Source organism: Caenorhabditis briggsae (genome assembly GCF_000004555.2).
Source record: "Caenorhabditis briggsae complete genome, chrII, whole genome shotgun sequence".
Classification (NCBI taxonomy): Eukaryota; Metazoa; Nematoda; class Chromadorea; order Rhabditida; family Rhabditidae; genus Caenorhabditis; species Caenorhabditis briggsae.
In genome coordinates, this window is record NC_013486.2 from 8,204,008 (window position 1) to 8,225,784 (window position 21,777).

A 21,777-nucleotide genomic window follows, 5' to 3' on the forward strand; every position below is an offset into this window, starting at 1 on the left:
TAAAAGTTCGTGGACCCTACTATTACAGGTTTTACGGTATTATTCAAACCAACGATACGACTTGATGTTTGAAGATCGAAGAGTTTTTAGTTTGAATCCAGACGAGCTAATCAGTATTTTAGATTGCATTGATTAGCTTTATTGCAGGATCTTTATTCTTTTTTCTCTGTTTTTAGAATTCCGAAGAAAGTCTTCTTCTAATTTTTTTTATTTTTGTGATCACGATTTCTCCTTGTTCATGAATAATTTTGCACATTTTCTAGGAAAAACATAATTAATATTTTAAGTTCTCTATCTATAAAGTCAGTTTCCAGAATTTTGACGATAGTCAATGACTGACAAAAAGCAGATAATAATAATATAGAATTCTCCAGTTCTAATTGCCAATTTTAGTGACTCAGTATTTTTCAAAAAAGATTTTTCTTGATTTTTTCAGTTCCTGCAAATCTTTTTGCAAAATTCCGAATGTCACTTTTCTCTTTTTGCTTTGTTTTTTTCTAAACTTAAAATGTCATCTTTTCTCCAAAAACAGAGTGATGGGTTTGGTTTGAAAACCCAGAAACCAAAACGAATTCTTTGAGAAATTACTGAGAGAACACGCTCATTTGTCAAAACATTCTTTCCATGTCATTCGTGAAAGTTCAGGATTTTGAGTCGGTGATTTATCAGTGATTTGTCATAAATCCCGCCTGAAGGGAAGATGTAACGATAAGATGAGAACAGGTGCCCCCGATCGGTTGAGTTTTGTGAGAGAAAAAAGAAAAAAGAGTCCATTGGATTCCAGTGGAAGACTCTTCAACAATTTATGTGTTATCACGTATCAATGCTTGTAACTGGCTGAACAGCCCACACATTTCTCATTTTTTATTAGTATCCTGATACCTTTCTTCTTTTTTTTGCAATTGATTTTTGACCAGCGTTCCAAAGTTCCGGTGAGCAGATCAGGAAAACGTAACTCTAGTCGAGAGATCCGGAATACATCAAGCGATTCCTCTTTTGGTTTTTTTTTCTGAAGTTCTCTGGATCGCATTTGGAAAAGCCTTTAAAAGAGCTTTCTTTCCTTTCTCAAACTACAATTACCGTTGTTTTTTATTTATGACTGGTATTTTGATTTTCGGTTCTAAGAATCTCGAACTTTAGGTTGTGTTCACTGAAATATAGACCACCCTTATTTAGGCGGTGTTCTTTGATAAGGGATTTCTAACTTCATAGAACTGTTCATTATTTGCAAAATGTAGCTCTTGATATTTGTTGAAAGCTACGGAACAACATTTATATCATATGACAGTATTTCTATTTTATAAAAAAGCTTCTTGTAATAAATACCGTAAACCCTGTATTAGAAGGGCCCTATCAATAGAAGTACCCCTGTAATAGAAGAGCCCTCATCAAAATATGTTATTTGTAGTTAAAAATTTCGGTACGTTTTCCAGCGAAAAATATTCCAGAAATTTTTGAAGAACTCTTTCCTTCTCAAAAACTTGCTCACTTTTAGTGAGATTGATAGACTTTTATGCATTTTGAAAGATAATTTACCGAATTTGCTGATGAAAATTATTGATAAAAATGTCCGGTAAAATAGAAGAGCACTTAGTAATTAAAAGGCCCCTGTAATAGAAGAGCACTTCAGAGGTATCATGGAATAATACAGGTTTTGTGACATACTAACTGTGCTGGATAAAAAAAAGCGATATTATTTTTTTAGGATTGACAAATTTCAGATTTTTTTTTTCAAAATTTTTTGAGTTCAGAAACCCTGACATTCCTGTCATCTTCCATTTTAAGAAATTTAGCAGTCGGGATTATGGAAACTCCAACTTTACTGGTATGGGTTAAACGGAACTGAAAGAGCATCTGGGTGCAAAAATATGATAATCCTAGCGTTCCTCAATAAAAGATGACAAATACTATTCTGTATTTCAGTGGCACAAGCGTTTCTATTCCAGACATTTTTTAAAATCAGTTTCTACATTTTTCCATTTCTACAAAGCCTTCTTTTCGGTTCCTCTAGATTTCTATCACACAAGTCCATGTTGATCAAATTTATTTTACTGAAAAGTCATCCCGGATGTCTTTTGTCACACCTTAACTCCAACTTCTCTCACTTTTCTTCTTCCTTTTCACCATATTTTTGTCTTCGTCATTTTTCCTCGTATTTTATTCCTTTTCAATCGTACTTTGAATAATTCAAACAACAAACTCCACCAAAAAAACTTGCTGCTCCATCCGATATCGTATTTCAATAGAGGAAGAAATCTCAACTTTTGCTGGTTCATTTTCCATGTCTTCTGATCTTTCAAAAAAAACCAAAATGACGTCTTCAGAAGAAGTGATCATGAATCGCTGGAGTCTCTATTGATTAGCATGAAAAGTAGAGAAAGTTGGTTTGAACTCAGATGAAAAAATCAACGAAAATAGTGTGTGTATCAAAATGTAGAAGGACTTGGTAATCGTGGGAAGCTCAGTTTTCGAGGAATAATTTCACAAATTTTTGGGAAAAAAATCCCAAAAGAGATGCTGATTTTTTATAACCAATCATTGAAGATGATTGAAAAGTGCAAGAATTTCGAATTTTAAGAAAAGGATTTGATGAAATTTTCACTATAAAAATAACCACATCCACAGCTTTTCAATTTTTGAGATAACTTTCAATCTAAAAATCCAGTCCCTTTCTTTTGCATTTTTCCGGATCATTTGCATGTTTTCTAAAAAATCTAAGTTAATTCCAACCCAGAACAACCCGAAAATGAACTGATTTCTTTCTTCCCAAAAGTTTCCAACAATCGTCACCATTTACGTCATCTCTTGTTCCGAAATCCTCCCTCTACTGTACTCTTCTTCGTCCATCCCAGAAAAGATCCTTATTCCGAACTAGGAAAATCCCAGAAACGTGCCCAGTGTGAAGTTGTGTGCATACGCCGGACGTCCTGTCCAAACTTCGTATCAGTCGAGCCAATTTAGATGGCGTAAAGCACAGGGTGTGACAAAAAGCCAAAAAATGAAAGACAAGTTTCTTCTCAGTTTCGGAAAGGAAGGTCTTGTCAAAAAATTAGTGTTGCTCTCTGGCGAAAAAAACGGGTGTGAGAGAAAAAGGAGTATCTCTCCAGAAGAACCGCCCGAGAGTCCTTCTTTCTCTTCTTTCCTCCCAAAAGACTTCTATTTTTTCTGTGAGGAGGGAGGCTCCACCCATTATTTGAAGGTCCAAGAAGGCGTCGGCTTTCACACATCCTTCGTCATTTTTAAAAAATTATTCTATTCATGATAAGATGGATCCGTTGGCAAAAGTTTCTATATTATCGCCATTGGCGATGCTTCAAATGCATCATCATAAACCCAAAAAGTCTTGGATCAGAAGGTACGTTTTTGCATTCCTCTTTTTCTTTTGTAAACTTCTTTTGAATAGAAGACAGCACTCCGGATTCGCTGAATCATGCAGGGGTTTCCTGCAAAACAAGTGTCTGCTGATCTGAAATGTAGAAGAGGCTGAAACTAGAAAATCAGTATCTCTGTCAATTTTTCGTGAGATTTTTCTTTAGTCATCGGAAAATTCTGCGATTCTAAAATCACCTAACGAATCATGTCAAGAAGTATTCAGAAGATAAAAAAAAACTAAAAAAAGGAGATTACACAGACAATCATGGAGCGTAGTTTCGTTTTTTTTTGTTCAAAATTCACAAGAATCTCGTGTTACGAAGCCCAACGACGACGTCTCCGATTGTCTCATCTGGAGTGGGGTATCTCCAGAAAAAGAGCAGCGTATTTGTGGGAATAATGAACCCTCTCGACTAATCACCTTCTCTTTTTCGTCTCCACTTTCACATATTTAACCAATTGATTTTTATTTTTGTTTGTGGTCTTCACCTTTTCCTTTAGCTCTAGGTTTCGGGTTTCTAAGATCATTATTTTCTTCGGGAAGGTGTGTTGAGAATCTTTTTGTTTCCAATTTATATTTATTATTTATTTCAGAAAGTTATTTTCTATTAAAGTCTGAAATTTTGTGAAACTGAGAACTTGTTTGGTTCTTTTTCTCACGAGCTCGTTAGGATACCTAAAAAATTCAATTTTTAAATTTCGAAAACAAAGAAACACGATATTTCTGTCGAAAAGTTTTAGTGATCTAAAAATACACTAGCTCTTGTTTTTGCTTCATCGTCATAATGTTTCCTATTATGACCCAGATTTTCAAAATGTTCACCTTTCGCTTGCTTTTTTTCTATTACCGTATACTCTCTATGAGAAAACCTCACAAACCGTATGAAAAACATTTTGTCAGTTCACTACTTTTTCATATCTTTTACGGTAACCGAGATAAATGGGCTCAAAGTTGGTTGTTCTATTAGAGTGTTATGGAATCTCAAAATTTTAATTAATTTAAAAATCTTTTTTGTTCTTTATTCTCTAAATTTTAGTTCTCAATTTCTCTAGGATGTTTAATCTTTTCTATCCATCTCAAATCTCAAAAATTGGAATTTCGAATTCCTTTTTTCCGACCCATTTAGTTTCTAGTATCTATATTCTTATACCGAGATTTCAAGAAATCCTCTCGAAAACTAAACGAAAACTTCCTAGCCTTTTTTGTTTTTGATGGCTTTCCTCTTTCTCAAAACTTTTTCCAGACATCTTGGCCACCAGAGAACACTGGTTTGTCCGTTTTCAGAAATCTCTTCTTCTTTTTTGTCAAAACGAGTGTATACTTTTTGACCGAAACAACAAACTTTGTATACGAAGAATAGGAACATTCGTTTATCAATTTGGAATTTCAAATTCCGGGAATGAAAAAAACGTTGTTACTTCCTTCCTTTTTTACCCACACACAAACGATTGTTACTCGACAATTTCAAATAGAATCGAATCATAAAATATGTATTTTTTTTTTGAATCTTCTTCGTGTCGGGAGACGAAGAAGTAGAAAAACGTCTGAAAAGGAAATCGAATTCAGTTTTCGCTTAACACATAAAAAACGATGATTCAAAAAAAAGATGAACACGAGGAACCCATTTTGCAGCTCGAAAAGAAAAAATTTATTATGAGAATAATAAAGAGAATAGAGAACATTTAGGGGAGAAAACTTTTTTGAGAAACATCTAGGAAAACAGCAAAAAAAGAAAAGAAAATGTACTGAAAATAGGCAAGAGACAGGGAAAAGTTGATGGACAAGAGTGTATAAGTGCATCTAAACTTTGAGTTATCATTTCGAAGTTAGGAACAATTTCAGAAAGCTACGAGAGTTTGGGAAGAAGGGTCACAGAGTTTTTAAATTTCGAGAAGGGTCACAGAGTTTTTAAATAATTGGTGATATAATTCCGGATTGCTGAGCAATAAGAATACCGTAAAACCTGTCATAGAAAGGTGACTAAATTTCAATTTTCAGCCAATTTATCTCGATTCCTGTCAGAGATATGAAAAAGTTGTCAACTAACAAATTGTTTATCATAATATCAAAAGTGTTTTGTTAGTGGACCACTTTTTGATATCTTAGAATTTACGGTACCTTTTCATATTTTTTGCTCTGTTTAAGTGTGTGAACACAGTTCCATATCTGAGTTACTAATCATTCTCAAATCGTGATCCTTAAATTTTTTCAAAAAATTGGACATCTCAAAGGCTTTACAAAAAAGCTTTTCATTTCAGAAACAGACAGATGCGGTGTAAAAATTCCTTAAAATTTCTCTTTGTGAAATCCTTCATGCTGTTCGAAATTTATAGCAGTTGATAGACACGAGTTTACCGTAAAACTATGAAATTGGCTGTGTTTAGTTTTCAAATCCATTTAGACCGTTCCCTTTCCCTCCAACCAAGAACTCTGTCTATCCAGCGAAACAACGTAACATCTTCTCTTTTTCTTGACCTATCAATATTATATACCTTTCGAAAACTTTCTTCTTCACAAGTTCAACACATCCTTTCTTCTCTTAGCTCATTTATAAAAAATGATGCTCTAGAAAAAGGAAGCACCCAAGAGTGTCAATCTAATGGGAGTTTTTTTTTTCTTTTCTTGTTTTTTCTTCTACTTTGGGAACCATTCCCATTGTTTCGTATCTCCATTTCTCACTTTTTGTTCCACATTTTCCACCCGACAGCTCCTTTTGTTTTACTGCTCTTTTTTCAAGAGGCGTTGCCTAATTTTAACTCACCTGTGACCAGTTTCACCCTTTCTCATTGGATTGAGATATTCAGTTTTCGAGATTTTTTTTGGTTTTCGAGCACATTTTGATTTCTGAACTGGCTCTAAAATTCTATTCGAGCTCTTTTCCAAAGTGCAGAGACATCTTTGAGAAGTGTTTCCGTTTACTTCCTGAATAAGAGTAGAGAAAAGTTTCTTTTGAGTAGAAAAGAAGGGGAATCTAATCAAATGTGACATCAGATGAAGCAGAACGATTCTTCTATTCTCATCTGAATATATCTCTTTTTTGAAAGAGAGAAGGACCTTTCAAATTCAATTCCTCTACAAAAAAGGATTGAGATGTTTAGTGATTCCCTTCAAAAGAAAAAAGGTGGGAAAGGTGACAACATTTTCAGGGAAAAATGAGAAAAGTTTCTGACATTTTTTTCTCATTTTCACAAGAAAATGAATGGAACTGGGACTTGACAAAGGAGAAGAAAAAGAGAAGAAAATAGATTTTTTTTTGCATAGACACAACATTTCCTGTTTTCGCTTGTTTAGGACCATCGCTCTCATTTTCGGGATAATGGAATTTTCTTTTTTTTTGGTTTTTTGAAGAAAACCGCTCAACAGTTGGCTCTTGGCTACGTGATATTCAGCAAAAGTTCCTTCCCACGAACTAATTTCCCTTGACTGTCTACCCTTTTGAAAATATTAAAAATGTAGAAATTGAGAGAAAAGGAAAAAATTAGGTCCATGGGGACAAGGTAACCAAGGAGCTAAGGATTAGAAATTCAAAATAATTCTTGTCAAAAACTCAAAAACAAAAAGTTTTATACTCTGGCAACCCCGGAACTAAAAATTCTGATTTCTAAAATAATATCTTGCAAGTCAAATTCAGAAGAATACAAATGTATTTTCCTAGTACACAAGTACAAAGATCCGCAGTGCTCCATTCCCTAGTTTAGCTCACATGTTTGTCGTCGTATTCCAAAGTCAGAAGACATTTTTCTTGTTTTATTCATCCAGATGAATTCAGGAAAAAGAGGATTTATTTGTTGTGGAAAACGGAAACAATTCAGGGCAGGCTAATTTCCGTTGTCTGGATGATAAAGAGATGGAACTTTATGATATTTCATTCCGATGGAGTTCAAATGTTACCAATGATCCGTTCCATCCTTAAACTTGCGTTTTTTGAATTATTCTGGTACAATAATTGGCGCTGTGGAAGACAAACACCGCTGGCCGTGGCCGAAGATCTTACAGCGACAACTATAGTAACCTATAAATAGTTTCATTTTCCCGATATATTTTCTCGATTTTTGCGCCTTTTCAGTCAGTTTTTTCACTATAAAAATGTTTATTTTCGGACGTTTTTTAAATGAAAAAATGATCAAAAAACTAGACGAAAATTAGTGACAAACGAGAAAATAAATCCGGAAAAAATAGGTTACGGTAGTTGTCGTTGTGAGAGCTTCGGCCACAAGAATTTATCTTCACCAGCTCCGATTTCTCTTTATCAGAATAATACACTTTCTTTGTTCGTTACAACAATTCGCAATTATTTTCTAGATGCTTCAAAGGTTTCAACAATTCCAGTTCTTGAGAACTACCTCCCATTTTATTTTTAACTGTAAAGTACAAAATGGAATGAGTGTTTTTGCCTCTTCGTTTTCTGCTTAATTAGTTAGACTCCGTTTTCATTCGCTTTTCCGAAAATTGTATCTCCTTTCGTCTCCTACCTTTTTCTTATTCTTCTCCTCTTTTTTTCTCTTCCTCCCCATTTTCAACTCTGTCATCAGTCCGTCAATTTTCCGCTCACTGCTTCAGATACCCTCATTTTGAAATCTGGGGTTTTTCTCTGCCAAAAATGGCTGTCAGAGTAGTTTTCCGTCTTTGAAAAGTTCAGGAATCACAACAAATATTTATTGAAAAGGTTCTTAAAACTTCTTCAATCATTCCAAATCTGTCTCTCAAACATTTTGGAAAAAGAGTAGGGGCTTATTTTTGATTGATACGCAATGAATCGTCGGTGTGAGTAGAGGAGTAGAGAACGTTGACTTTCCAGTTATTTTCATATTCCTTCGTATGGACTCTTTTACAAGAAAAACCACAAGAAATTGCCCATTTCCTGAACCATTGTTTGCTTTGAGAGGATGGAAGGGTGACGAGCAGTGACCATTCCGTTGGAGTTGTCTCTCTCAGATTTCGCTATTAGATATGTTAATTGAACTTTTTTGCCTGGAGAATCGTTGTTATTAAACCTGCCAGAAAATGTCACAAAGATTGACGAACTCTATGAGTGCTATTTTGGGAAAATAGTGATTATTCGAAGGTTTTCATAATTTTTGAAGTTTAAGTTTATTGTTTTGATAACTTAAAAAATTATATTTACTGCAAACCTACGAATAGTGACTAGAAACTACAATTTAGTGATTTTATGAAATAAAAAAGTGAATCACATAATCATTTGTTTTCGTAAGATTCGTCAAATACTATTGGGAGTTTTCGAATGCGAATTTTAGGTAGAAAGGTGTGTCAACTAAAAATACGAATCTCTATTTGGGTCTGATACTTTCTGACATATTCGCAACGGCCCGGGCTTTCACAGAATTTTTAAGGCATGTCTCGGGTTGGCTCGGCCCGGTTTACAATTATTTTTTTCCTGTCTTTTAATCCGTTGACGATTCATTAGGCCTCAAAATTAACAGTCTTTCATGGTAAAATGATCTTCCGGTACATCGCTTTCTGAGATTTTGTTTAGGTCAAGAAAACGAAACTGGCTTCAAACTTTGAGCGTCTAAATAATGAGCTTCTCAACATGAATTGTTTCAAATGTGTAACGGATAATTCAAGGAAACTCTATCATAGACCCTCCAAATCCTTATCCTCCTCCCATCAGATTCATTTCGGTTCTCTTCTCATTTACTGATGCATGAAAGAAGCGTTCGTTTTTGCTCTTCACATTCTTGCTTCCTGTTTTTTTCTCCACAGATGATCCTAAGCAAACACATAACATCCTTCTCATTCCTTCACGTGCTGCACACTTTGAAATTTATGACTCCTAGAATGATAGAACCTGCTTTGAAGTTAGCATTCAAACATCTAGCACTTTTTTAGAATCCAAACTAAAAAATTGATTATTCATGAGCCAGAAAAGGTAATCCTGACATCTTTGAATCCCATCATTTTTTCTCTTTTGGCTCACCCCCCACTTTTAATTATTCAAGGTTCATAAAATAGAGAGTTGAGTCCAATTTTCTCTATTTTTATATTTTTCCGTGCTCTTTCAAACCTACAAAAGCAAAAATAAATTAAAAGGGTCAGGAAAAAATAGGTTCGAAAGAAACAAAAAGAAGAAAAAAACCCATCAAAATTAGTGTCTTTTTTTTGCCTTTTCGCTTTCAGAAGCATCCAAAAACGTTTTCGGCTTCTTTCAGTGTGATGAGTGACGTGAAACGCTCTCTCTTGGATATGAGTCCAGGTGGAAAGACGGATGATGCGGACGAAGAACCAGATGATCATATCGAGAGTAATGAGACATTTGGCGAGTTTTGTACAAGTGAGTTTTCATTGTTTTGGCAAATTTGAAGCTGTGGTTGGTTAACGAAAAATTCAATTTTAATAGCGCTTGAGGCATTTATATTTCGTTTTATTTTTATTAGTGGACAACCTTCCTTCAGAATTATGAAAAGATGAAAAACTTGTCTCTATTTCATCCTCAAATTATTTTAGGACAAGCCCAAAATGTGGTTCATTTTCTTGTGGAAGACTGGTTTCTCTCTGCTCTCCTTGGCATCATCACCGCCGTCCTCTCTGTGGGAATGGATGTGGCAATTGAGGTCTTACAGCATGGTAATCTTTTTTTTTTCGAAATTTCAGCATTAAATATTCCGATTTCAGCTCACGTCACCTTTTATGACAAGATGTTGGAAATATCCACTTATCTGGCGTTCTCTCAATGGGTCGCCCATATTGTTATTCTGACTATGTTCTCGGCGATTTTTTGTCAAATTGTATCAAAACAAGCAGTTGGTTAGTGTCTGATAAATATGAAGTAATAGTGTTTAATAACACAAAAATTCAGGATCCGGAATTCCTGAAGTGAAGGTAATAATGCATGGATTCAAGATGGAGAATTATTTGACAACACGAACATTGGTAGCAAAAATGGTTGGATTGACATTGGCGATGGGAGGAGGATTGCCGATTGGAAAAGAAGTATGAATGAATTTTTATGTGTAGTTTTAAATTATCTCGAAAAAAAAATGAAGAAAAGAAATCTGTCTTGGAGAGCAAAAAAGATTTTTCTCTGGGGCCCTAGGGAACACAAAACAGAAAAAAAAACGAATTTAGAAAATAGTGGAAACGAAAAAGAACTTCCTTTTATGGTAATGTCAGTTTCCGCGCTTTCAGGGACCTTTCGTACATATGGGTGCCATCGTTGCTACGTTGCTCTCAAAGATCACATCAGCCTGCCAATACTCGGCATTCTTCAGCAATGAAGGTTCGTGGAATAGGGTTTGAAAACAGGGAAATAACTTTTGTATTTCTTTCCAGGACGCGAAATGGAGATGTTATCGAGCGGATGCGCTGTGGGAATTGCATGCACCTTTTCAGCGCCAATCGGAGGTAGACAATTCCCCGAGGGAAGATTTATAGATCATATTAGAATTTCAGCCGTGTTGTATGCTATTGAGTCAACATCCAAGTACTTTGCGGTTAAAAACTACTGGAGGGGTTTTCTAGCTGCCACGTGTTCTGCCATAGTCTTCAGATGTGCGAATTTCTTTGTAACGGCTGAGCAATCTGGGACCATTACCGCTTTTTATCAAACAAGATTTCCGACTGATTGCTTTTTGGTGGAGGAACTTCCTATTTTCTTGCTCTTGGGATTTATCAGTGGATTGATGGGATCTCTGTTCATTTTCATTCATCGACAAATCTCGATTTTCCGATCCAAGAACAAAGTGTACAAATTGATTTTTAGAAACAAGTGAGTGTGAAAAATAGGGGGACTGATTGATATAAATTGAGAAGAGTGAAAAGATAATATTCACTTATTGTCTATTCAAAGTAATCGCACGAGTGAACGAGTAAAAAAACGTGTAGAGAGTTTCCAAACCTGTAGAAGCGCTGTAGAGACGCAGGTTTTTTACTCGTTCATTTGTGCGATTATTTTGAATAGACAATAGAAAAAATTATAGAGGCGAAAATACATCCAAGGAGAAAGGACATGAGTACGTTTAAATAGTTATCTTATTATCTAGACCCAATAGATTAACAAAAGAAATGATACATATAACACCCTTTCAATTCAGATGTTGTAATCCTTTAGCTAGTGAACACAATAACACATAAAAATTCCTTTTCCATCGTCTTCTTTCCAGTTTCCTTGCTTTCACCGTATTTATGGCGTTTGTTGTCGGAGTGCTCACTTTCCCGAATGGTCTTGGACGATATTTTGCTGGTCGATTGACGTTCCGAGAGACTATGGCCGATTTTTTCAATAACTGCACTTGGGTTTCAAACGATTCTAGACGATGTCCAGATTCAATTCTAACTCATTGGACCGGTGGAACTGAAGGAGATGTTTCGATTTTCACCAGTCTTGTTCTCTATTATATTCTTTATGTGAGTTCAACAATTACAACGGGGAGAGAATAGAACATTTCAGTTTGTCCTGGTTGCGATTTGCATTTCTATCAATGTCCCTGCTGGAGTTTTTGTTCCATCCTTCATCATTGGGGCGGCAGGTGGAAGATTGAGTAAGCTCTGCTGTCTCTGAAGTTAAAAATAATGAGTTTTATTTTCAGTGGGAGAAACTATGGTTGTTCTCTTCCCGGAAGGAATGCGGGGTCCTGGAGGCCCTCCAATCCATCCTGGTCTCTATGCAGTTGTTGGTGCAGCTGCGTACACGGGAGCTGTCACTCATACCCTTTCAGTTTCCGTCATCATTTGTGAACTCACCGGACAACTTTCACCAATTCTTCCTGTTTTGGTAAGTGTTATTTGTGCTCAAACATCAAACCTTTTTGTTTTTTTTTCAAGATTGCTATGCTTATGGGAAACGCTGTTTGCAAGTTCCTCCAACCTTCAATTTATGAATCAATTATTCGCGTCAAGAAGTACCCGTACCTTCCGGATTTACCCCCATCAAGAGTTTCGGTTCATACTGTTAAAGTGGAACAATTGATGGTCACTGATGTGATTTATATCACCAAAGATATGACTTATCGGGAAATGAAAGACATTCTTCAATTGGCTCCACATTTGAGAAGTTTCCCAATCGTCACCGATCATGGTATAAGAATAAATGACGTATCTAGAAAAATTCGGAAACTTTCCAGAAAATAAAATTCTTCTCGGATCAGTTGCCAAGAGATACCTAACAATGCTGCTCCGGCGTCATGTCCTAGTGAATCAACAAGATAGTCGTAACATCGGAAGAATCACTCCAGCAGAGATTTTCAACACTATCCGTAGAACTAGCATGAGGTGATCGGTTAGATGGATTTCTCGAGTACACATGTAATTTCAGATTGTCCCGACGTTCTCCATCTCGTCGCTCGAATAGCTCTCAGACCCGAGAAAACTCAATTCCAGAGACTGCTCGTAGCGATGCTGTATCTAACGATCAAGTTGAATTTGTGTCGGAGAGAACGATTTCTGGAAATACTCTTCTTTCCATTTCCCCTCTTCATTGCCCAAATAACATTCCACTCCAAGCTGTTTTCACCAGACCATCCTCAGCGGATCTTTCCAAAGCGGTATTCCGTTTTAGCTCATCGATGATCTGAAATAAAAGTTTCAGGAAACCAATGCGGACATCCTTCTGAATCGTAACATAGATCTTGATGAAATTGCCATCGATGCTGCCCCATTCCAACTTGTTCTAGGATCATCTTTGTATAAAGTTCACACACTATTTTCTCTTCTTGGCTTGTCACATGCCTATGTTACGGATTGTGGAAAACTGGTAGGAGTCGTTGGATTGAAAGAGGTATGAACATTCAGAAACACAGACAGACAACATATCCCCTTTTCAGCTTCGTGACGCAATGGCGAATATCTATGTTAGAGGAGCAGTGGCACCAGTGAAACCAGATCGAAAATTAACATCTGGAACCTATCTGGATATGTCTCAAGTCCACCGTGACAAACTAATGAACCCTCCATCGACACCTCCAGCAAATGGACATTCTATAAATATAGAATCTCCAAAGTTCGGAAATTCGTTGACAGTTCCTCCAATGGCTCTATGATTCGGGTTCTTTCAAAATGTTCAATATTTTTTCATGCTTCTCAATTTTTATCATTTCTGAATTTTGATCTCTTTTCAAATGCAATTTCTAGTCATTCAAACCGAAACAACTAGGGTAGACACAATTCTCATCTACAGGTTATCATGTTCTTCGACCCAGTACTCTATTTTTTTTGTAGTTCTCGGTGTTTCTTTTTTGAGAATTATAGACTCTTTTTCTGCATCCTTTTTTCTGTGAAACTTTCGAAATTTGTAATTAATAAAAATACTGATTTATTAATTTAACTATTAATTGATTGCACTTATTAATTATTAAAAATCAAGTGATTCTTCTAACCAATCATTGTAGGATTGACTCTATTCTGCATGAGTCTCTCCATAATCTTATCTTTTCCAACCACAAACAGATTGACATTGGGTACCACATGGCCGTAATGCATGTGACGATCCGCCATGAAATTGAGATATTTGAATGTGTATGGAGCACGTTCGTTGGGATCAGTTAAAGTCAATGGGAATTCCATAGCACTGTTCAAGATACCGTTACCTCCTCCTGGAAATATATAACTTGATTTACAATTTCTTTCTTTTAATAATGAGGGATAAGAAAAGTTATAAAAAAGGTAATCGCCCATTTTGGGATCTGATAAAAATTCTAAAGTTTATGACTCACCCTTGACCATGAATCTGCCGTCAAAGTCAAACAATTCATTTAAACCAGGAACTGGCAAATTGAAGTTTCCAGACACTTCCCGAATCTTTGAGAAATCATATTCAGCACCGACAGAAGCCGCCGTCAAAAACGGCTGATACATTCCGTCACTGGCGCTCAACGGAGCATCCGCAAACGCGTCGAAATTCTTTCGTACATTCAATCCATGATTGTTTACTCCCTGAATACCTGATTAGAGTGAACAATAGACAAGACAGCCTACGTTGACAGCGAATCCAGCACCCCAGGCGTCGACAAGATCTTCAGTGTAGACGGCGGAAAGCATGTGAGTGAACGGGTTGAAAGCGGATCTGAATTAAGTTATAGAAGAGGATAGAACACATTTGCAGAACAGAAAACCTTCCAGTGAAAGACGCTGCTTGTCCAGGAAGATGCACATCGGGGACTGTCTGTGGTTTCTGTCCAGCTTTGTCTCCAGCAATGTACAATCCAGGGAAAAATGGTCCAGAACGTTCGTCAGTCATTCCGGTAGGAAGTTGGAGAAGACCCAACCCTCTGGGACGGTCGCGCACGAATGGAGCTAAAATCTTAGAGTTACTGTTTCATGGAGATTCCGTTTTAATTACCTCTCGCTTTGACATTTTTGATAAAAGCTAGGAATATCAAGAAGAGAAAAAACTGTCGAGACATGGTTGCATCAGAAGCGACGAGGCTCCTCTGACGGCAGTTTGAAAAAGCATTTGAATCTCGTTCTTCTCGCTTCGATACCTCATCCCCTTTCATTCTTCTTCTTGTTTCTTCCTGCTGTCATTCGGCGGAAAAGAAGGAAAAGAAAATTGAGAGGACGTTGGATAAGAGAGAGAGAGAGACAATAGGTGATTACAAGACACTGTTTCTCGGGATATATCCAGGTGATAGAATAGAGACAAGACTCGCTTCGATCGGCAATACGAGATCTCGTCTGTCTTGTTAAAATTAGCTGATGACGACTTTGAACTTTCAAAGATTAGCTGGCGAGATCTAGACGGACCAGACTGACTGCATATTGAAAATAATCGGAAGAAGCAAGGCGAGAGATAATTGCAAAATTTTGGTTTCGGAATCTCAGAATAGACGGCGATGCTTCAACTTTGATCTTTTGACTTTGTATGATGATCAGAAAATAGAATAGTGATAAAAGGAAACTAGGTCAAACTTCTATTTCTGTCGCTTTTTTTGAATTCGCGCTATTTTTCAAAAGCTTCGAGTAATTCGTTAAAAACGGCGGAGAAGGAAAACTAATGTTAGCGAGATGTATTTCGAAGATCTGCGAAACATCAATTATGAAAAATACAGTTTCTGATTTGTGACTATTGATGCAGTCCATGAAAAATATGATTCAAAATTGGCGTTTTCTTACCCTTTTCTTCCAGAAATCATTCGATAATTCATAAAAATAGAACGTCTTCTCACTTTTAACTTTGAACCAATTTATCTCGGCTCCTGTGAAAGACATCAAAAATTGATCATCTGACAAAATATCATTGATATTATGATACACATTTAGTCAGTTGACAGCTTTTTGTATCTTTTACAGGAACCGAAATAATTGAGTTCAAATTTGACGATTTGGGAGCGCTCTATTAGCGTGTTTACGCTGAATGCGAAGAAACCAATTCGTGAACAAGTTTTATGTCTGGCTTACAAGCAGATTCAATTTGTAAAAACAGATGAGCTTTAAAAATTATTTTAACTTGAAGAATCCAATGGAAGTTCTAGAATATCGTATATCCAAGTTTTTAGATTATTTGAAAATTATTTTCGAATGTCAGACTTTCTCCAGACACGTTATCAATTCGAAAAATTCTTTCGGGTGCAAACAATGTCTTCCTGTCTTGTTTCAATGACTTCTACATACGAATTTCATGTATTCGACTTCAAATATCTATTCCTTCTCCATATTTTGGCCAGCTTCAAGTAACACCGAAGATCACCCTTCTACTGAAGGAAGAGATCACAATGTGGCGATAGAAGAGAATTCTGACGATGTCGGTTTGAAAGATAACAAAAGTTTACGAATGATTGGATGGGAAATGCGCACAGAACTAGAACTAAATCTGAAAAAATTTCAGCTTACATTGCCTTGTTTTCAATTATCTACTACTAGTTTTTCTGGCGATGTTTCAGAAAGCCGCTACGAGTTGATCAAGTCATTTTCTTTTTCAAATGCTCTTCTGAATTCCACCTCTGCAAAAAGTCTTCCCTGAAGCAGGACGTCTGCTACACTTTGATTATTCATGTTCATGTTCTGGTATCTTATATCCTCCTCTTCTTCTCCCTTCTTTTTTTTCCAATTCTAGCATTTTTAAAAATGCATGTATTTTAAATGATTTCAGATTGAATTTCCGATTAAATCTGCAACTTCTTCAATTTTCAGATGCTTTTCTTCTAATATACATTCAAATTTTCTGAAATCGTGCAAAATGAGAAGGTGGCAGGTGGAATTTTGTTTGAAGTGAAAGTGTTAATTAATATATAATCACTTCAATTGTTTTTATGATATACTGCTCGGCATTTGTGATTTACGGCTCGGCATATGATATTTCAAGTTCTTGATAGTTCTTGGCACATTCCCCTCAGACAAACTTCCGGGACTTCAAAGAATTCATTTAAAAAATATATTCCAAAAATACCTAAATGTGACAGAAAGTACAACGATTTCCAAAAAGGATTTAATGCCGTATATCACCTAAAACCGTTGTACTTTAATTAGATATGTTAAGCTTGTACAAATGATTTGTGTCATTTAGGATTGAAAAGCAACAGAAAGGAACATATGTAATTTCAATTAGCTTGGAATCCTGTCTGGGGAAACGTTTCAACAAAAGTGCAAAAAGATTAACCAAACTAACGATTTCGAAACTCTATTGTGTCCCCAACAGTTACACATGACTCTGTCAAAACAAAAAAGATAACGTTCCAAGTTTGAGGAGAGAACTTATAAATCTCTTTCAAAAACACTTGTTTTCCGAATTCAAGCTATTGACGCCCCATTTGAAGCAAGAAACTGTTGAAAAAATTCCTGAGACCGTAGCTGAAATCAACGATAAATTCCAGAGAGTTGCTGAAAGCGAAAACAGTAAAAATTGTAATAAAGCGTCATGGTGTTAGTAGTATATAAATGGTTGACGCTGGACGGTCATTTTGCCCAAATGACGTTTTTTGCACCATTTCATGCTTCTTACACTCATTTTTAATCAAAAAAGTGTCTAAGCTCATCGAAAATCAGTCATTTTTGAAAAAACGTCACTTTTTAGGCTGGACGTATAAGTGACCATTTTGCCCACTTTCAATTTTTCACATTTTGAGCCATTTTAAGGCTTATTTTCAACAATTTTCAAAAATGGGGAAAGGTGTAGTTTGTAGTTTGGAGTTTCTTATAAAAATGATGATTAATAAATGGCGAAGCTAGAAAAAGATCTAAAGCCTTTAACAAATCTAGATCTCATTGAATTAGTTGACTCATTAGGAATTAAGAATTTCCGTGGTGTGTTTATGCGAGATACTTTACCAGCGAAGTCGAAAGATAAAGAAGTGGGAATTGTAAATCTTGACTCTTCAAATAATAATGGTACTCATTGGGTTTGTTATTCCAAAAATAAGGATAAAATATATTACTTTGATTCGTTCGGATTAGATCCACCTTTAGAACTTCAAGAATATTTAAAAAATGGAGAAGATAAAATAAAAATATCGAGTTCAACATTTCAAATTCAAGACTTCGCAACTCATCACTGTGGTTATTATTGCTTACTTCTTCTAAAACTACTAGAAACTAAAGACTTTCAAGATATTGTTTTATCATTTCTATAAAAGATTCTGTTTAATACTAGAATCAAAGATTCATAGAACCTCTGGTTTAATACAAGAATCTCAGATTCCCAGAACCTCCGGTTTGATATTCACATTTCCAAATGCCATTGTCGAGTGATTATCTTTTATTATGTAACGTTTATGTTCTGTAGAATTTTCAGAGTTATTGAGAGCTACTTTATTCTGACATTGTGTGAAAATAGTATGTTTAACACTTCTGATAGTATATTGAGTTTTCCTAATAATAGTCTTGTTAAAAAGGCTATGCTTATAATCATCGAGTGACAGTTCATTCTTGACAATATTTTTCTTTATTCCTTTACTTTTCTTAGTTTCTTCACCATCTAGAGTCTTAAAACCATATTGTTTAGGTTTTAAAGCAAGTAATTCAGTCATAATTTTACCATTCAATTCATCTTTGAATTTTCCAACAATTTTTTTATTTTCTTCTGAGTATAATACATGATCTTTCGGATAATCACTAAAATCGAAATATTTTTGAAAATCTATATCTTTTTCCGCATCTTTGTAGAAATCTTCAGTATTGATGTCATATATGAGACTGTCAGTATCTTGATAACATAACTCTACGTTTTGATATCCATACTTTTTCTGCATTACATTATAATGAAAATCATACATTAACCACTTACTCAGATCTAGAATAGCAAAACCGACATAAATAGGTTTATCAAGTGTTATATTTGTTTTCTCCATTTCTACAGCAGATAACTCTTTGTTATACATTATGGTTCTTTTGTAGTTAGGTTTTGAGGCTAGTTTAATTATTTTATCCTCGTCAGTAACTAAACGAACATCAACTCGTTCTCTAACATTTTCCATAGTTTTTCCAAAAACTGAGTTATTCATTAATTTGAAGAAGTGTTTTTCAAACTCATTTTTTGCTTGTTTTCGAAGATTAGTATTCATTTCAATGTAAGGAGCTAACCAATTACTCTCTTTAAAATTAAGAATTCGATGTATCTTTTTAATTTTTAGTCCTAATTGCAGACATTGCAACAAGTTTTCATAATGAATAACATATTTCTCTTTATCAAATAATGTATTACACAACTTTTTTACGGTTTGTTTATCAATTTTCACATTTTCTGGACACAGAGGAAAATCATTGTGCTTTGAGTGTAATTCCTTAGGATATTCCAAATCTACTTCGAAAATACATCCTTTACCTAAATTTTTAAAATAATCAATATAGTCCTTTATTTTTAAACTCTCATCATTGAGAATATCAATTGAAGATTGAGTTTCGAATTGAAAATCTCCAGTAGGTAAATTTTGACACATTGCCCAACCATATAAATTATTGGCATTTAAGTACAATAGATAATTTGAAGGAATTGATGGATCAAAAGTATTAGTGTATTTATTATTAACCTTAGAGTATCTTTTGACAGCATTAACAATACCACCCCTTATTCCCTTCTCAATCATCAGGTATTTCTCAACATCTTGAAGTACTTCTAATTCTACTTTAGTTTTTCTTAACATAGCATCCCAAGCTAATCCCGGACTTGTGAAATACCAACAAGGATCAAGCTCATAAACCCGGAGACTCAAGTTTCTAAAATTCTCAAAAACATCTGCCAAGAGAAGGACATCATTGATCATATAAATTTCAGCATAATCTTTTAAATTCTTACAGTTCATTTTATTCCAAACTAACTTAGCATATAGATAATCCTTTGTACTGCAAGATTTTCCGTTTAACATATCAAAAAATGAAGAAATATTGGGTAGTTTCGTTTCTTGGAATCTCTTAAAAGAATCCATGTATTCATAGGGATATACACCTTTTCTTTGCATTATTTCAAATTTTTCTAGTTCTTCACTATCACCAGGTCTTTCATTATGATAAGAATAATAATCTTTAGTAATATACATGTCATCACTACACATGTTTTGAACAAGTTTATCTAGCGATGAAGACATGAAAGAGAAAGAATCAAGAAATCTAATTTCGCATCTGTCGTAAAAATTTCTACTTTCAGAGGGAAGATGATAACTGAAGCTAATAAACTTTTCAGTGTTGCTAGAAATGTTTTTGATATCAATTCCATAATCTTTCAAGAATTCAGTACTTTCTGGACAACTAATAATGAGATGAGAATCATATCCTTTAAGATTGTGAAAGAAAACTGGAATGAATGTATTCTTTCTTTTCAATATGTTGCATGCTCCACAAAGAGGTCCACGATATTCTCCAGTCCAATGATCATGATCTCTAACTTTGGTAGTTTTCATATCTTTAGAGTTGTATTCAATCTTACAATTAGGACACTCATTGTTTCCATTGTATTCAGTCCATTCTTTTTGAGTTAATTTTCTAATTACCACATTACCTAATTGCACAATTTCCTGAGATATTTTAATAATGTATTTGTTGAACTCTAGAGCAGCATTATGCCCAATATAAGATTTGATACTATACATTTTTTCTCATAAGAATCAACTACAACAACACAAAATCCAGCTGGAATGTGTTTTCCAACATCTGTAGTCCATGATTCTTTTGGATTATCTAGTGCTCTTTGATATTTCTCAATGATACTTTCAAAGTCTGCATAAATGACGTATCTATGCTTTTGCGTATTACTGATATTTTTGAACTTTACAGATGTTTTCTTGGATAGTTTGTGTGAAACCGGTTTGTTTTTACCACAGTCCTCGAGGTGTCTGTGATAATTTGATCTACTCTTATCATTCATATTTACATTATAAGAGCAATGACATCTAACACAGAACTTTTTTTGATGCTCTCCTCGTTTATTCATAAGGGTATCAAGATTTTTGATTAGGGAGTAATGTGAATTTCCTTCTTCATTTTCATAATATAATAAGTTGATAACTTTGCTATCATCAGCAGTGATTCCTCTTGAAGGACGTAATGGATTTATTTGTCCTTTTTCAGTACATTCTACCACATTTACAACAAGATCATTCATTTTCTCAAACTTATTTATATCTTTAATTTTCATTGGAAAAGTTAGATCTCCAAAGTTCAGTTCATTTTGATAAGGAGTGTAATTATAAATTTCTGAAACATGATCTTTTGCTGGATGAAGATGAGCTAATATAGACCACATAAAACACTTGTCATCATTATTTTTAGGATTAATGACGCAATGTTTAACATTAATACATTTTGGAAGATCCATGTAGGAAGAACCACTAGGCGAATGACACATAGTCTGGTTCATCTCAAGGTAATTTATTCCTGAAATAGTCCAACCAGAACCTCTTGATTGCAAATTCTCCATGTTCATCATCAGTTCTTGACATGCATGTTGATACCATTCTTCTCGATCTTCACCAACACACAATTCCTTAGTTTCAGATCTTACAGCAAAGTTTTCTTCTTTTTGAGAGTCCTTCATTTGTCTGAACTCTAGTTTCAAATATATTTTGACTGAAGTATCACTTCTGATGTCATTAATTACAAAATTTTTGTTCTTTTCGAAGAAAGAATTCATTATTTTTGTAATGATTCTTATATAATATTCGATTCCTCTTTTCTCAAAAAGATCAAAGTATTTATGAAAATGTATATCTTTGCTTTTGTCTCTATAGGTTGTTGTTCTTACAATTCCTTTTCTAGTTTCTTTGTAATCACTAAAAATAAGATCTTCGAAGGGAAATACTTCCTTAAGCGTAAGTGGAATATCTCTAATTTCAGCTTGGTTTATTTGTAAATGTTCTCTAATAAATGTCAGAAGTTCTGAGGTACTCATAGATCTTAATTGTTGAGATTTAAGGATTCTTTTACTTTTTACACCTCCGGACATTATATCAAGAAGTTTAATGACTTCTTTACGAAGATCATCTCTTGACAATGAATTGAAATGATCCATTTTTTCTCAAAAATAA

At 34.8% G+C, this 21,777-nt stretch overlaps 3 protein-coding genes across 3 annotated transcripts; 1 reads left to right on the top strand and 2 right to left on the bottom strand.

The window, feature by feature from the left end:
• Nucleotides 1–3,266: 3,266 nt before the first annotated feature.
• Nucleotides 3,267–13,368, top strand: Cbr-clh-2 (the record flags this gene model as incomplete). The annotated part of the gene is given in 14 exon segments (XM_045242352.1): nt 3,267–3,355; nt 9,544–9,665; nt 9,839–10,138; nt 10,191–10,324; nt 10,520–10,610; nt 10,664–11,099; nt 11,494–11,737; nt 11,781–11,871; nt 11,920–12,140; nt 12,155–12,407; nt 12,454–12,601; nt 12,645–12,873; nt 12,918–13,106; nt 13,153–13,368. 14 exon segments carry the CDS (start codon nt 3,267–3,269, stop codon nt 13,366–13,368), a joined length of 2,763 nt encoding a protein of 920 aa, XP_045092167.1.
• Nucleotides 13,369–13,699: 331 nt separating this feature from the next.
• On the bottom strand, nt 13,700–14,823 carry CBG02915 (the record flags this gene model as incomplete). Its single annotated transcript, XM_002631086.1, has 5 exons — nt 13,700–13,920; nt 14,041–14,260; nt 14,303–14,390; nt 14,440–14,620; nt 14,667–14,823. The coding sequence occupies 5 exons, from the start codon at nt 14,821–14,823 to the stop codon at nt 13,700–13,702; spliced, it is 867 nt and encodes a 288-aa protein (XP_002631132.1).
• Nucleotides 14,824–17,952: 3,129 nt separating this feature from the next.
• CBG25579 lies at nt 17,953–21,761 on the bottom strand (the record flags this gene model as incomplete). The annotated part of the gene is made up of 2 exons (XM_045242353.1): nt 17,953–20,132; nt 20,342–21,761. 2 exons carry the CDS (start codon nt 21,759–21,761, stop codon nt 17,953–17,955), a joined length of 3,600 nt encoding a protein of 1,199 aa, XP_045098118.1.
• Nucleotides 21,762–21,777: the final 16 nt, after the last annotated feature.